At 46.5% G+C, this 14,801-nt stretch overlaps 2 protein-coding genes across 2 annotated transcripts in view; both read right to left on the bottom strand.

Moving 5' to 3' along the window:
- Positions 1-1,767: 1,767 nt before the first annotated feature.
- Positions 1,768-3,847, bottom strand: LOC119401851 (uncharacterized). Its single transcript, XM_037668845.2, has 2 exons — positions 3,482-3,847; positions 1,768-2,170 (listed from the first exon to the last, which is right to left on the bottom strand). Exons 1-2 carry the CDS (start codon positions 3,834-3,836, stop codon positions 1,947-1,949), a joined length of 579 nt encoding a protein of 192 aa, XP_037524773.1. The 5' UTR covers positions 3,837-3,847; the 3' UTR covers positions 1,768-1,946.
- A 5,409-nt stretch (positions 3,848-9,256) lies between these two features.
- LOC119401850 (TNF receptor-associated factor 5) overlaps positions 9,257-14,801 on the bottom strand; it is a 66,205-nt gene continuing 60,660 nt past the window's right edge. The window contains exon 12 of the mRNA XM_049418406.1: positions 9,257-9,545. Coding sequence (XP_049274363.1) covers positions 9,480-9,545 — 66 coding nt within the window. The 3' untranslated portion in view covers positions 9,257-9,479. The remainder of the gene's footprint in view (positions 9,546-14,801) is intronic.

The raw sequence follows: 14,801 nt of genomic DNA, 5'->3' as shown, positions 1-14,801 counted from the left end.
TGCGATTTATATATTAGCGAGTAGTATTTAAGTAAGAATTGCTTCAATTTATTGCGCACTATAGCGTATACCCCAGTGTTCTTTTAACGCGATAGTGTTAAAGAGCTCGTTTCGCAGAGGTTCAGGCGTTCGCGTCGACGTCGGTGTCGGCGTCGTTTGTTGTGAGCGAAAAATTAACGTTGTCCGTGGCCGAAAAATTGAGAAAAATACAAATAAAATTAATAAAAAAATCTTAGGTTCGAGTGAGAATCAAACCCAGGCCTTCTGCGTGCCATGCAGGTGTTCTTCCACAGAGCACGCCATTGCTTGACTCTGCTTCGGAAAAAAACACTATATGAATGTCATATAGTGCTGATGAGTCTCCTTAACGCATGCAATATTGTATGTCTCTTTTTCCCCCTTCCCTTTTTCCCCTGTGCAGAGTAGCAGGCTAGAGCGCTCAAGCTCAGGCCGACCTCTCTGCCTTCTAATAAATTTGCTCTATGTGTGGCAGAAGCGTTTAATCCCGCCAGGTGTTGAAACATGTGAACTGCGCAATGAGTGGGTGTTTTAAAGACCCACCCATTGAAAGCGCTCAGCCATATTTAATCATGAAGAAGAAGAAAAGAGCGAATTTATTAGAAGGCAGAGAGGTCGGCCAGAGCTTGAGCGCTCTAGCCTGCTACTCCTTAATCATCAACAGCAGTAAAATCATCAAGGTCACCAGCTGGGTAGGTTCGCGCGTTGCCTTAAGTACGCATGCTGCGCCGTTCGCCGATTCGCAAAGGCAAGAATTATTGCGTAGTGGGCACTGCGCAACTGTACTTGCAATAGACATTGTAAGATAGTTTGAAACGGCCAATAGACAGATTTAGTTGGGCGTCCGCAACAACGTACGGACGCAGCCAGCCAGCCATTTACTATGGCAGGCTGCGTCCGTACGTTGTTGCGGACGCTCAACTAAATCTGTCCAATGTTACGCGCACAGTCGATCGTTTCCTTGCGGCACCGTTGAGGCATGTAACGAGAAACGAAGTCAGGCTAGCAATTACGGGGCCCGATTACGCTATCGCGTTCTACCCTTGAAGGCGAAGTTTATATTGCGATAACAATTATATGGACACTCTCGGCTGATTTCTGCCGTCGCAGTCATGTCCGGATATGTCTAAGTATGTATATACAAATAAAACCAACGAAGAAAAATAAATCAGAAGAAAATTCGAAAAGCGCCTCACCTGCGACTCTTCGCTCTTAAGTGCGCCGCTTTAAACAATTCGGTCACGCGGCACCGGTTGTGCGAAATACTGACAGCGAGATATTTATATACACAATTTTACGCTGGCGGTATGCAGATCTCGGAGGTGCTTCCGCGTGTGCAGTGTCACCCGCGAGTTGGCCCGCAGGGCGCGCTGTAAAGCGATTCTCCTAGATTTTGCTTCTGTTTGAAAACTGCCCTTGAGACGCGCACAAGCGGCCCATTTCTGCACCCACACGCGATGTGGAACGCCTGGTAAACAATGCGCCGAACGCCACCGCGCGGCAGGAGACGTAGAGGGGCCACGCGGAGGGGCCACGAGCCGCAGTTTTCAATAAAACAAAAATATCTACGAGCGTTGGGTTCTAGCGCGCCGCTCAAACACGAATAAGAAACTGTGACAGCTGTCAGTTCGCGCTCGTCTTTTAGAGCGTCCTTCGTTGCGTTTGAGCAGCCCAGCGCGCTGCAAATGTCGAGCTGTTGTCGCTCTTAGTTCGTGGTCATCCTGTGTGTGTTCTTTCCTAAGCGGTAACAGCGGAGACATTGGAAATCGTACATCACGCTTCTCAAAAGCGAATAAATCAATATATTATAGAAGAGGAAAGATCAGCAACGGCCAAGCTCATCGGCTGTACTAAAGGCGTGGGTCCGAGCATAATTGGTCGACTCGCAGTTCAGCCGCGGTTGACTCGCAGCACAAGTGACACGCAGGTCAACCGCGGTCAGCGCCTGTTCCGTTGGAAGACCGGTGTGCGCGCATCTTCTTTTCGGGGGCTGGAATGTGGTCCAGGCGGAAGAGGAAGACCCCGTAAGCGACGGCCGCCAGGAAGGCGATCATCAGGATGACCGGGCAGGCCAGCGACGCCACCGAGGCACCGAACGAGGGCCGCCGAGCCTTGGCCCCTTCCGAGGTAGTCTCGGCGATGGCGCGTTCACCTGCATAAAGAAAATGTTGTAGGCGGCCACTGCAAGGAAAGCCTAGAACCAAGAAAAATAGTTCTACCTGGCTAGACGATAATGATTACGAAAAGAGTGACCTGGTACCTAACGACTATGTCACGACGACGACGGTAGGGCCAGGATCTGAATAGAAACACTGCCGACAGCAGGACTCTTTAGAAACAGTTTGCCCGAGCAGCTCTGCGAATGCCAAACCATGACTTCTCTATCCCCCGATAGCTGAAGCTCCCCAAACAAACCAGCCCAATATTTTGTCGCTGTTTCACATATCTTCAATGTGGGGAATTTCGTTCATATAGTTCAATCTGCGACTTCAAGTTCTGCAGCATTTTACTTTCATGTAGATTAACATAAGCGCGGCTTACAATAAATAATTGATTGATTGATTGATTGATTGATTGATTGATTGATTGATTGTATTGATTGATTGATTGATTGATTGATTGATTGATTGATTGATTGATTGATTGATTGATTGATTGATTGATTCGTTCATTCATTCATTCATTCATTCATTCCAATGACGGAGGGATAAGCAATGTTTTCCTTCTCCATCGCTTGTATATCCCGCCAGAAAGCTTTCCGTACCCACCATGCTTTTGCACTGCCTCCGGGATCGGAAGAACTGGAACCTTTCGGCGCCTCACGTGGTTTTGCAGTGCCTCCGTGATCTACAAACCTGTCACTAAGCGACGATGTCATGTGATAGCGCCATCATGTGACGTCACGTGATGTGACGTCAAAGGACGTCATGATAACGGCAGAAATTTTGGCGACCTGTGACGTCATCCAGGCCCAAAGACAAGAACTTTTTCTGGGGCTGGGGGCAATGCAGAAGGCCTTGACTATTTTAGAGAGCACCTTTTTTTCAGTAACTATTACACCCTCCATCAAAATTTCGGGGAGACTCCAGCCCCTACCCTCCCACCCCCATGTTTACGTACCTCACGTCATCACATAATGATTTTTGTATCACTCGTGTTGACGCCGTCGACGGTCACATTTCGCGACTGATGAGGTATATAAGGCAGGGGCGTAGCCAGAAATATTTTTCGGGGGGGTTCAACCATACTTTATGTATGTTCGTGCGTGCGTTTGTATGTGTGCGTGTATATATGCGCAAGCAAAATTGAAAATTTTCGGGGGGGGGGGGTTGAATCCCCCAAACCCCCCCTTGGCTACGCCCCTGATATAAGGCGTTCTCCTTACTAATTTGGCCCAGCTGGGGTTCATGTGCCCTTAAATCGTAGCACAAGGACATGCTAGTGACACGCGTACTGCACATACCTCTGACCAGCGCTGGCTGCGGCTGGTCTCCGGCCTTGTCGGAAGAACCGAAACTGGTTCTCCGCGTTTCGGGTGAACCAGTGTCCTCGCTGGAGCCGGCGTGACTGTCAGTACTCTCGAAGCTGTTGGCGGGTGCCCCGGGACCCTCGTCACTGAGCGCCGACAGCTGCTGCAGCTCGCTCATGCTCAAGCCCAGCATCTCCAGCAAGTTCGAGTCCACGTCACCACCATCGTTGCTCTCGGCTACCTTGCGGTTCGTGCACGACGATGTGCTCGTCGCCCCTTCGCTCGCGTCGTCTGTGGGCATTGTCGACATCGCGGCCTGTCTTCGTCTTCTTCTTCTTTGAGTAGACATGCAATCAAGCGACTGTGATCACCTAGATTGTGTCATCAAGAATTCTCCTTCAAATTCAATTTTATTGGCAGGGGATTTTAACTCGCATCACACTTCTTGGGGGTTTAAAACAGATGGTTGCGGCAAACGATTGTGGAATTGGTTACAGGATAATAATTTTCGTTGCCATAACCCTGGACAAGTTACCTTTCTACGCGGGATAAGCTCATCAACATTAGATCTGACTTTTTCGTGTGGCCAGTTTATAATTTCATCGTGGGAAACGTTTGATAATGGGACGAGTAGTGATCATGTACCGATTACCTATGAAATAATGCTACCACACCTCACCTCTGGTATCCGGCAACAACGGTTCATCAACTATAAAATTTATAAAACTGTTTTAAATTCTGCGCTTTCGTCATTGGGAGGACGTGTCGGACAGCAACGAGCTGCTTCAGTAGTAGCGAGTCTAAGTGACTCTGTTCAGCCGGCAGAGCTTTCTGTTAAATATGGCAGCACACCGTCAAGTTCGGCTTGGTGGAATGAAGACTGAACGCTTGCGTATAGGCGACGTAAAGCTGCTTGGAAACGTTTACGCCACAACCATACGCCGAAAAATTGGGTTGACTATAAATTCCACGCAGCATTGTTTAAGCGTACAGTTGCTACAGCTAAAGATAAACACAAATCAGACTTACATTCGCATTTATCGAAACCTGATAAAAGATCTGCTCTGTACAGATTTTTACGGAACAAAAAATCGACACAGGTACCAGCGTATTCGCATTCAGTAGTGCTGTCGCCTAAAGAGGCAACCGATTTGTTAGAGGGCATCGCGAAAGGACTTGAAGCGCGTTTTGCTTCGTCATGCTTGAGACCTTTGGCATTCAAAAGCTCAACCTCGGACTTTCGGGAAGTCACTATGGAGGAACTGGCAGATGTCATCCTACCTGTAAACCAAGCGGCTCCCGGTCCGGATCAGATTACAAACTCTATGATTAAATTGATATTTAATTCCCACCCCGTTGAGCTTTTGAATATTGTTAACTGCTCCTTACAGCACACATGGATTCCAAGTGCATGGAAAATTGCTAAAGTTGTGTTGCTGCGAAAAAATCGAAGCCTCGGATATGTCCTGGATAACATTCGGCCAATTTCGCTTACTTCAAATTTAGTTAAAATAATTGAAAAAATTCTTCATAGCAGGCTCAGTGAATTCATCACTCGTCAGGGTATCCTTTCGCCAAGGCAAGTAGGATTTAGACAGGGGTGCTCTATATGGTCGGCTCATGTTGATTTGGAAAGCCGAATTCGCCTTGCAAAAGTATCTGGTGAGCTTTCTGCATTAGTCACATTAGATATTGCAAAAGCCTACGATAGCGTGGAACACAGTATATTGATCTCAAGATTAGTGGACTGTGATGTGCCTAAGCACATTATATCTTGGGTTCAGGAGTTTCTTTTTGAGAGAGAATTCTTTTGTTGCCACGAGGGAATTACTTCTGCCTCATATAAGCAAACAAGAGGTGTTCCGCAAGGATCAGTTTTGTCACCTCTTTTATTTAATATCTTATTATCATCAATTCCAGTTCATAAAAATGTTCCTCTTTACGTCTACGCTGATGATATTGCTTTTTTCTCGTCATCCCGAGATATCAATACTCTGTATCAAATCTTACAGTCGTACTTGAGTGAGCTTGAGGTATGGCTTGACGGGCTGTCTTTTTCGCTTAATGTTAGCAAATGTGCTCTGCTTGTATTTCCTCTATCCGTTCCCGTATTTCTTTCACTGCATTATCGAAATGAACCGATTCCACAAGTAACGGCACTAAAATATCTAGGCATTCTTTACGTGGAAAAGTTAAATTGGCAGCAACAAATAGAATCAAACACTCGTAAAGCAGAAAGCGCCTTAGGATTGCTACGCCGGTTTTGCAATAAGAATTCAGGGATGCGCAGGGATACGTTACTTATAATATACAAAGTTTATGTACGCCCAATTCTGGAGTTTGGTTGCGTTCTGTTTTCCGGAAGTGCAGAATACAAATTAAGACCTCTTATATTGTTAGAAAAGCAAGCTCTGCGGCTGTGTCTCGGACTACGTAGGTGTGTTGCGAACAGCGTGCTTTATTTGGAAGCTCGAATCATTCCGCTTGATGCAAGATTTCGACAGCTGACCGTGCAAACATTTTTAAAACTCTACGATGCGCTCCTCTCCCGTTCACAGACACTTTTCATCAAATCTCCAGATTCTTTCTTTAGGCGCCCGTGGCCTCGTTATCAAAGACCCCAAGTCATTTTCGTCGAGTCTCTGTTGTCTAATCTTCACGTTTCTCTTCAGCATTTAACTCCCCAAACCCTATGTTCGATGCCAGTTGACTTAATTTTCGATGACATTTTTCCAAAAAATGCTAAATTACTTCCAAAGCATGTTCTGGAGGGCCTCCTTCAAGACCATCTCAGTCATTTTCCTCATTATGTGGTAATTTCGACGGATGCAACGCAAAATCTTCAGAAGGCTGGAGTAGGCATTTTTTCTCATCAGCTTAATTGGTCTTTTGCGCTCCGTTTGCCTGACTTCACGCCAATTTATCTTGCAGAATTCCTGGCTATTACATTGGCTCTTCGGAAACTAAATTCTCAGCAATCAAAAGCTATTATTATTTCGGATGCTTTATCTGTTTGTACACATTTAACGTCCGCAAAGCAGTCTCCTCTTCTCAGGATATTTTGGTCTCTTGTACCGCGTAGCCTATCAGAAGTTCGGTTTCTTTGGGTCCCCGGGCATGCTGGAATTGCACTAAATGAAACCGCTGACTCGCTCGCTTCGGCATCGTTAAATTTCCCGGTGGTACTAGTAGCTCCACAGTTTTCTTTTATTACTGCTGAACGATTCAAACGCCTATTAATCTTAAAAATCAACGAAACATCGCTTCTACAATCTGAAGAATTTCGGCACTTGCAATTCACATGGAACACCGCCAACTGCCTTTCCCGTCAATGTGAGGTGACCCTAACAAGCTTTCGCTGTAGAGTTCCTCGGTTAAATTATTATCTCCACAAATCAGGATTTTCGTTAACTAACCTATGTGCAGTTTGTAATGAACCGGAAACAATAGATCACTTTCTTCTCACATGCCGCCGTTTCGCCTCACTGCGCCGAATAATTCTTGAGAGACCGATCGGCATGCTCGGATTGGCAGTTGATACACCCACCCTTTTATCGTTTGGAGCCAGTCAGTTGGGTGCGGGCCGCAGTGTTATTCTGTCAACGCTACATAAATTCATTCAGGCAACCGGAAGGATACGCTGCTAGTGGTACCGCCAGTTACATCCAATTCTTTGACCCCCTTCTTTATTTTTGCTAATTTGTTTTTATATTATGGTTTATCGAAAGCTTCTGCCCCTTTCACTTTTTTTAAGGAATGTTATTATAGTTCTTATCTAATTTCTCTCTTTTTTAATTTTTTTTTATTTTTTAGCAAGCGTTGTATTAACCATTTACATTATAAAGTACAGTGTGGCCAATCCCCCTTGTGGGTATGAGCCAAGATCTAGGCGACAAGACAAGACAAGCGACTGTGCCGGAGAATGGATGTCCCGTGCCCAGTGCTGATGTGGATTGCTACCCTGATGTCTTGTTTTCCAGGAAACTCGAATATCACAGACTACGGCCATCATGATGTCATAATGATGCTACTTATGATATCGTGTCTCTTTTTAAGCGAACTTTCAGGGGCGAAGCTCCTTAGGGTCTAGCCATGTACCTCCCTCTTTGTGACACGCTAGTACTGGAAGCACTCGTTCTCGCGCTCGACCAAAAGAGAAGTCTTCTTCCTCTTGTTCTTCGAGCGCCTTGATGATGATGCCAATGAGCAAAGTTTCAGAATCACAGCATATCCACGAAGTGAATGATGACGAGTGGGCGCAGGCAAAACCAGATATAAAAATTGAAAAAGAGGAACCAAGCGAGAAATACAGAGAAAGAAACAAAAAATAGGAAGAAAAATAGAAATAAAGATAAATAAAGAGAAAAGAACGAAAGGAGAAAAATAGAGGAGGAAAAAAAGAGAAAACGTAAAAGAAACAAAGAAGGCTGCCCAGCTCAGCACTTCTTTCAAACACGATCTGAGGGACTTGCATTGACCTCGTCTTCTCAAATTTCAGGTTGGATCCCATACAAGAACCTTTGGCCTCACATTTCACCGATCATAAGGCTTTCATAATGAAAGGAAAACGCCGCCCACATCTCAACACCCTATACGCAGTGTGATTAATAAACAACTTTGTATATAGTGTACACACGTGTTGTCACGTCTTTGCATGATCGAGTAAGTAATGCACGGGGGCATTCACGGTTAATGATCACCTGGAGCTTCGCCCACTCGTCATCATTCACTTTGTGGATATGCTGAGATTTTTTTTACGAGTTGTAGGTTTCGGTGGCGATGGTATAGTTTGCGAAAAACGCACCACCAGCAAGTATATAGAAATGTGGCCCTCGAAGGTGCGTCGGTCTCACGCGTACTTGTACGCGCCGTTTTCCAGTAATTCATGCGGGCTTGTCGGTGATTTGCCGTTTCTGATATGGCAACGCGAGATTACTTGTCATTTCACGTTGACACATTTCGTTGTTGCCTTTCATTGTTGCGTTTTATTGTTTCACGCGTGACCGTCGTTGTTGCTTGCAGCAACACAAGAGTTGCGCTGCTAAGCACGTGGGTGAAGCGTCGATTCCCAACATAGAGGAAGGAAACAGTTAGGAGGGAGCATCTCTCAATACAATAGAAAAAAAATCACAGCATATCCACGGGGTGAATGATGATGAGTGGGGTGAAGCTCCGGATGGAATCATCCGTAAAACCGTGAAAACTCTTCCGTGAAATTCGCCATCGCCATCTATTACCATCGCCATCGCCATCTATTGAGCAATTCATAAACTAGAGGTAGCTACATACTACTACTACTACTACTACTACTACTACTACTACTACTACTACTACTACTACTACTACTACTACTACTACTACTACAGAGGAGGGAACGACCCACACCCTAAGGAGCTTCGCCCCTAAAAAGAAAGTAGCATGTTAGGTACGAACACGCCAAGCTAAGCTTGCCCCGTCTTCCCCGTAGGGGAAGGCTTCCTGATTTTTTTCAAATGCTCGAGCGAGACCCCGACATGTAGCCCGTATTTTATTTGGCACTGATGACAGCTGACAACTGGTGAATGGGAACCTAATCGTGTAGAATATTTTACTTCCAACCGAGTGACTTCAAATTGTCCAATCGTGCTGGCCGAACCGAGCAACATGCACAAAACCTGTTCATGTGCGGATGCCGTCCGGTCGGTTGTTAAGTGAGGTGGAATCACTTGGTTCTGTGCCGTTCCTTCACATCGTTGCGTGATTCGCACTGCTAGTTCCCAGGTAAGCGCCGGATGACAAGCGTGGCGTCACCTACGCGTTTCGTTCTCCCGCAATTCTTACTCGCCGCGGTCCCCGCCAAAGATGCGGCCGGACAGCTTGACAATCAGTGTCCACACGAGTTGGTACACCTGCTCGTCGTGGCGGATGAACATGAAGGCGAGGCAGGCCACCGATGCCACGGTCACGAGGCCCAGGCCGAACACCAAGCCGTAGCCAACCAGCTTCGCGGGTCTCATGCGATGGAACCATGTCGCCACGGTGCGAGGAGGAGAGGGCGAGCGATGAGCCACAGCGGGATCTGCAAATGAGGTGCTGTTTATCAGGTCGTCATTATTGTCTTGCTGGTGTGCGTATTTCTGCGAATTGTGAAAATCTAGCCCTGTGGCGAACTCCACCATCAATCTTACAGCGAAACTGTATACAATCATAAAAAAGATCGAGTAAATCTTAAAAAATCTTAAAAAAGATCGCATTGGTTTTGTTGTAGGACTACTGGTTGGCTTCTCTGCCACAGTTGATCCTCCTGACTTATATTCTCCTTATTGAGGTCAGTGCCCAGGTTGCCGTATCAAAAGCTTCATATAGTGCGAGGTGTTAGCCATCCGGCACCGGCCGTCTCCCGTGCCTCTGGACAGGTGGCAGCACCCGCAGCTGCTCCAGTTAGCATTTCGTCCTCAACTTACTAGGGCGTCTGGTGTCAGACAATAGGAGAGACTTCCGAGAACCATCAATAAAGTTTATTTCTCCTCCTGGCAAGAGCCGTGATGTGACCGTGCTTTCTGCGTCTGCGAGCGTCACCCTGTCTCGCGGCAGTGTGTCCGTTATTGTTGTTATTAAAGATGTATTTACCAAGAGACAATGCCCATGTGCCTTCAGTCGTTCGCCTCCGAGCCTCACGATAGCATAGTCATCTCTTTAGCGAGCCCCTCGACCCCAGAAGATGAACAGCGAGTCCTGACCTTGAGACCTGGCCAGGTAGTCCAGGGGCGAGATGCTTCCGCGGTGGTCCTCGACGTCCCAACCGCTGGCGCTGTCCCTCGACACCTGGGTGCAGCTGATCTTGGAGGCACTGAGCACTGCGGGGGTGGACGACCGCTGGAGGGTCTGGTCGGGACGAGCTTGCTTCTCTTCGTTCGCGTACATCATTCGAAGCTGTGACTTTCTCAATGGTCTTCTTGATGATGATTTGAAGCACAGGGACTCATCCTAGGAGGTATGTGCCGATGCCAACGCCGTGGGTTACTAATCGGGTGGCAGTACTAGACAAGGTGAAATATTAGTTGTAGTCATAATACTAAAGCTAGAAGTAATAATGACTTTCCATTACTTGGGAGCGTATTTCTGCCGGTTTGAAGTTTGCAGAAATCCGATACCCTCATTCTCCGGGAAAAAAAGAACGGAAAGGGGGTGGGTGTTCCAATGCACATTCTCGTTTCGTGGCGTCATCCAGTATCAAAATTGGGCGTATTTACTAGGAACTCGAAAGACTTTACACTGTATATATGGATTTGACTTATGAAACCATGAGCTCCAAAAGTGCAGAGGGGCGGCGCGGGCGGCGCTGCGACCCACCTCCACCTCATCCCAAAAGAAAAAAATGGAACGCATCTCCACGAAGTGAATAATGACGAGTGGGAGAAGCTAGGTCCTAAGGTCCATAATGTCTACGTGGTATAAAGGACTTGCACTTGTAGGAGTTTTATATTGTTCTGTCACAATTATGACTGATATTAGTGGATTGTTCAACCTTTCTTTGTGTCTCACATATGTTACCCGAGCGTTGCCCCATATAATCTTAATTAAGTGATATAAAAGAGACATAAATAGTCGACGACAAAGGTTGGCCCTAAGATCCATATATGTGTACGTTGAAGTCGCCGACAAGTATAAAGTGTTTATGCTTGTAGGTTTTATATGCGAAGCATCTCTTGCTCGGGGGTACGTAACGCGGCGTGGTAATCTGCACGCGGCGTAGTAGTCCGCACTCACACTACGCATGCGCGACTCTCCTCCTTCCCTCTCGCGAACAGCGGCGCGTTACTCAGCGGCGCTTGCCTCGGTTGGCTCCTCTGAAATGTGGGCTCGACATGCCGAAATTCTCTCTGCGCAGCGCCGCGATGAGGGCCAGCGCATGCGCGTCCCCTCCTCCTCTCTCTCCTCTCCTACGCTGCCTCTCTCTCGCGCGCCTGTCGACCGCGTTCCCCGCACGCCCTGTGAGAATTAACGGCCAGCCTAGAGGGAAGACATGATGCGCGTAGTGTTCCTCTTCGCGTTCCACGACTCGAGGTCGGTAGCATGCCCAGCGAACGCCAACGGAACGCGATCGTGCAAGTGCTCCGGCTTCGCATCGCCTCATGGTCCCCTTTAGCGGGAGATGGTGTATTTTTTTATATTGTTTTTTTTTCACAATTACGATTGTTGTTCGTCTATTGTAAACCTTTTTTTATTCACATACACACATATGTTTCGACTATAGCAACGGTTTTCTAATCACCATGACAGCGGACAGTGAGCGTCGAACGACAAAGCTAGGCCCTATAAGGTCCATAATGTCTACGTTGAAATCGCCGACTAGTATAAAGGGGTTGTGCTTCTAGGTGTTTTATATTGTTCTGTCACAATTATGATTGACATTAGTCTATTGTTAAATTTTTAGGGGATTTTACACGGTGCTGTGCCGTGAGCACAGACTCCACACAACGGACGAGGCTAGACCCTAAGGTGCTTCGCCCCTAAAAGCTTTCAGCGCACTAATATATTTCTTTTGGGGGAGGGCAAAGCGGGGCCTTTGCCCTCCCCGAAAAGAAGAATATTCAAAACACGACGCATAAACTCTCCGCCTCCCTGCCCTCCTGAAGGAACTGACTTGTCGCGAGTGACCCCCCCCCCCCTATTCAGTGAAAAATCCTGGCGCCACACCTGACATTGCAAAATAACAATCTTCGCAGTAACAAACCTAAGAAGTAACTACACTTTTTTAAGAAAAAGCTACTCGTAAAGCCCATACATGACTTTGTATGCCACCAAACTATTCGCAGGATTTGATGCTTTCCTGCGTGCACCAACCACCTGCACAACCTACTCTCAATATAAGAATAATTTCGGAGCACAGCCAGAGAAAGATTTGTGGTATAGGACGTTGGGGTGATGTTTAGTTCTCAGTAGAAGTAAATGAAAGAATAAGCCACGAGATCGACGAGGTGCGATTAAAACGAATCCCGCGAACTCAAGCCTTGCATGGTTCGGTGGCGCCATCTTTTCGAGGCGTGCACAAACCCATGCAGCCACACATGCTGGCACCAAATTTCAAAACAGTTCTTGGATGTACCTCGACCATATAACAACTTCCCACAGATGTCATATGTACTATCGTGGCCAATATGAGCTGAAATACCGAATTCATGTTTATTCAACGATTACTTCTAATGTACTGATATGAATGCGACGTACTGTGTGGCAAGAGAGTCCTTTCCGGTTGAGCATTTAGTGTCGCGAGCACTGTTGTGCTTGGCAACTGCTTTTAGTAGCTATGACCTTAAATGCAGTTTCAGTGTTCTAGCTCATAGTGCTCACGAATATGCATGCAATGTGAAAAGTGTTAGCAGTGTATATTTGAGCATAGGTAGTATAACAAAATATTTCAGCCAGCATACGAAAAGCTTAGGTGGTTAAAATTAGGTTTGCTTTACAGACGCTAAAACCACAATCTGCCACAGAAGTTTTTTTTTTCTTCCATATCAATTCTTTTCCACTTTCGTCGTAATTTCTACACTGCTGCTAAAAACTACGAATAACGTCCCCTAATATGCCTTCCCTGATTTGATTGTCTGTTGCCCTAATTCAATTGCGTCAAACAAAATTTTGAGGCCCTCGATCCCTTCCCCTTCTTCAAAATACACAACAGAGCCTTAGCGGCTATGACGATGCATTGCTGAGAACAAGGACATGGGTTCCATTCATGGCCCTCGTGGTCGCAGTTCTGTAGAAGCGATATGTAAAAGAGCTCGAGTGCTTAGATTTATGCCCTCATTAAAGAATACCAGCGTCTTATTTTTGTTCTTTGCTAGATAAAACTACAATAAAAATAGAAAATTCACAGTGTGCTCTAGAGTAATGAAATCAAGAGATCGACGAAAACTCGTCTGGTCGGGAATAATCATGGTCAAAAGTAAGAAGACGCCGACCAAAAACTTAAAAAGTAACAAAGACGTTTCTGCTCCCGTACGGGGGCCTTGTTCACAAATGAAGCAATGAAAGAACGCCTGGGTGCGTTCCTGGTCGACGTCGTGTGCGAAAGACGAAGGCGGTCAAGCTTGTTCTCGTGAGTGACTTGTCCCCGATGAGACTGCCGTGCAGCCTGGTAGTTCGCGTGATGAAGATGCTACTGCATTCGTCGGGGTACCGGTGCTCCAATTGACGTCGAAAGAAGAAGGCTTCGTTTTTCAGTCCTCTTTTCTCTGCACTCAAGTATTCTTGCTTGGAGAAGCGAGCGTTCACCCTTGGCAACAACGCTTAGGCCAAAACTCGACAGGACGGGTCGGTGGAGATGAAGAGAGCGAGGTATAAAACCACGGAACTTGCAGGATAGGTTGAACTCGAGATGACCTTTCAAGGCGCAAATGCGGGTGATGAGGGAAACGTAGGGGCGAATTTCTGTCACGATAACTTGACCATACGCCCGGCGAAGGTTAATGAAATTAAGAGTTCGATGAAAACTCGCCTGGTCGGGAACAATCATGGTCAAAAGTAAGAACACGCCGACCAAAATCTCTTGATTTCATTAACCTTCGCCGGGCGTATGGCCAAGTTATCGTGACAGAAATTCGCCGCTACGTTTCCCTCATCACCCGCATTTCCGCCTCCAAAGGTCATCCTGAGTTCAACCCATCCTGCAAGTTCCGTGGTTTTATACCTCGCTCTCTTCATCTCAACCGACCCGACCTGTTGAGTTTTGGCCTAAGCATTGTGGCCAAGGCCGAACGCTCGCTTCTCCAGGCAAGAATACTCGAGTGCAGATAAAAGATAAGAGGACTGGAAAACGAAGCCTTCTTCTTTCGACGTCAATTGGAGCACTGGTACCCCGACGAATGCACTAGCATCTTCCTTCACGCGAACTACCAGGCTGCACGGCAGTCTCATCGGGGGCAAGTCACTCACGAGAACAGGCTTGACCGCCTTCGTCTTTCGCACACGACGTCGACCAGGAACGCACCTAGGCGTTCTTTCGTTACTTCATTTGTGAACAAGGCCCCCGTACGGGAGCCCAAACGTCTTTGTTATTTTTTAAGTTTTTGGTCGGCGTCTTCTTACTTTTGACCGTGTTCTAGAGTGTGCAACCTTAGTCGCTACGTGGAGCTATTTCAATGCCATGTCAACAACGATCTCAAAAGATGTATTTTATAAAATAAATTGATTGTTCTGAATTATACAAAAATAAATAAGGTTGGTTTAACCCTTCAATTCGTAAACACTTTCCCTGTTTCCTTCTTTATCTAAGTATTGTGATGGTAAAATTTATGAGTGCATCCTTTCATACTTCGCTCTTGATTATATT

Source organism: Rhipicephalus sanguineus, chromosome 8 (genome assembly GCF_013339695.2).
Source record: "Rhipicephalus sanguineus isolate Rsan-2018 chromosome 8, BIME_Rsan_1.4, whole genome shotgun sequence".
NCBI lineage: Eukaryota > Metazoa > Arthropoda > Arachnida > Ixodida > Ixodidae > Rhipicephalus > Rhipicephalus sanguineus.
The sequence above is the reverse complement of the archived record's forward strand: the minus strand, read 5'-3'. Positions and strand labels throughout refer to the sequence as shown.

What these genes read in the sequence shown, in the direction of transcription:
- LOC119401851 (XM_037668845.2), bottom strand. Translation starts at nt 3,836, where the DNA reads ATGTCTACTCAAAGAAGAAGAAGACGAAGACAGGCCGCGATGTCGACA. An exon ending in GCAGCCAGCGCTGGTCAGAG is followed by an intron (nt 2,171 to 3,481) that starts GTATGTGCAGTA and finishes TTCTTTATGCAG; the next exon opens with GTGAACGCGCCATCGCCGAG.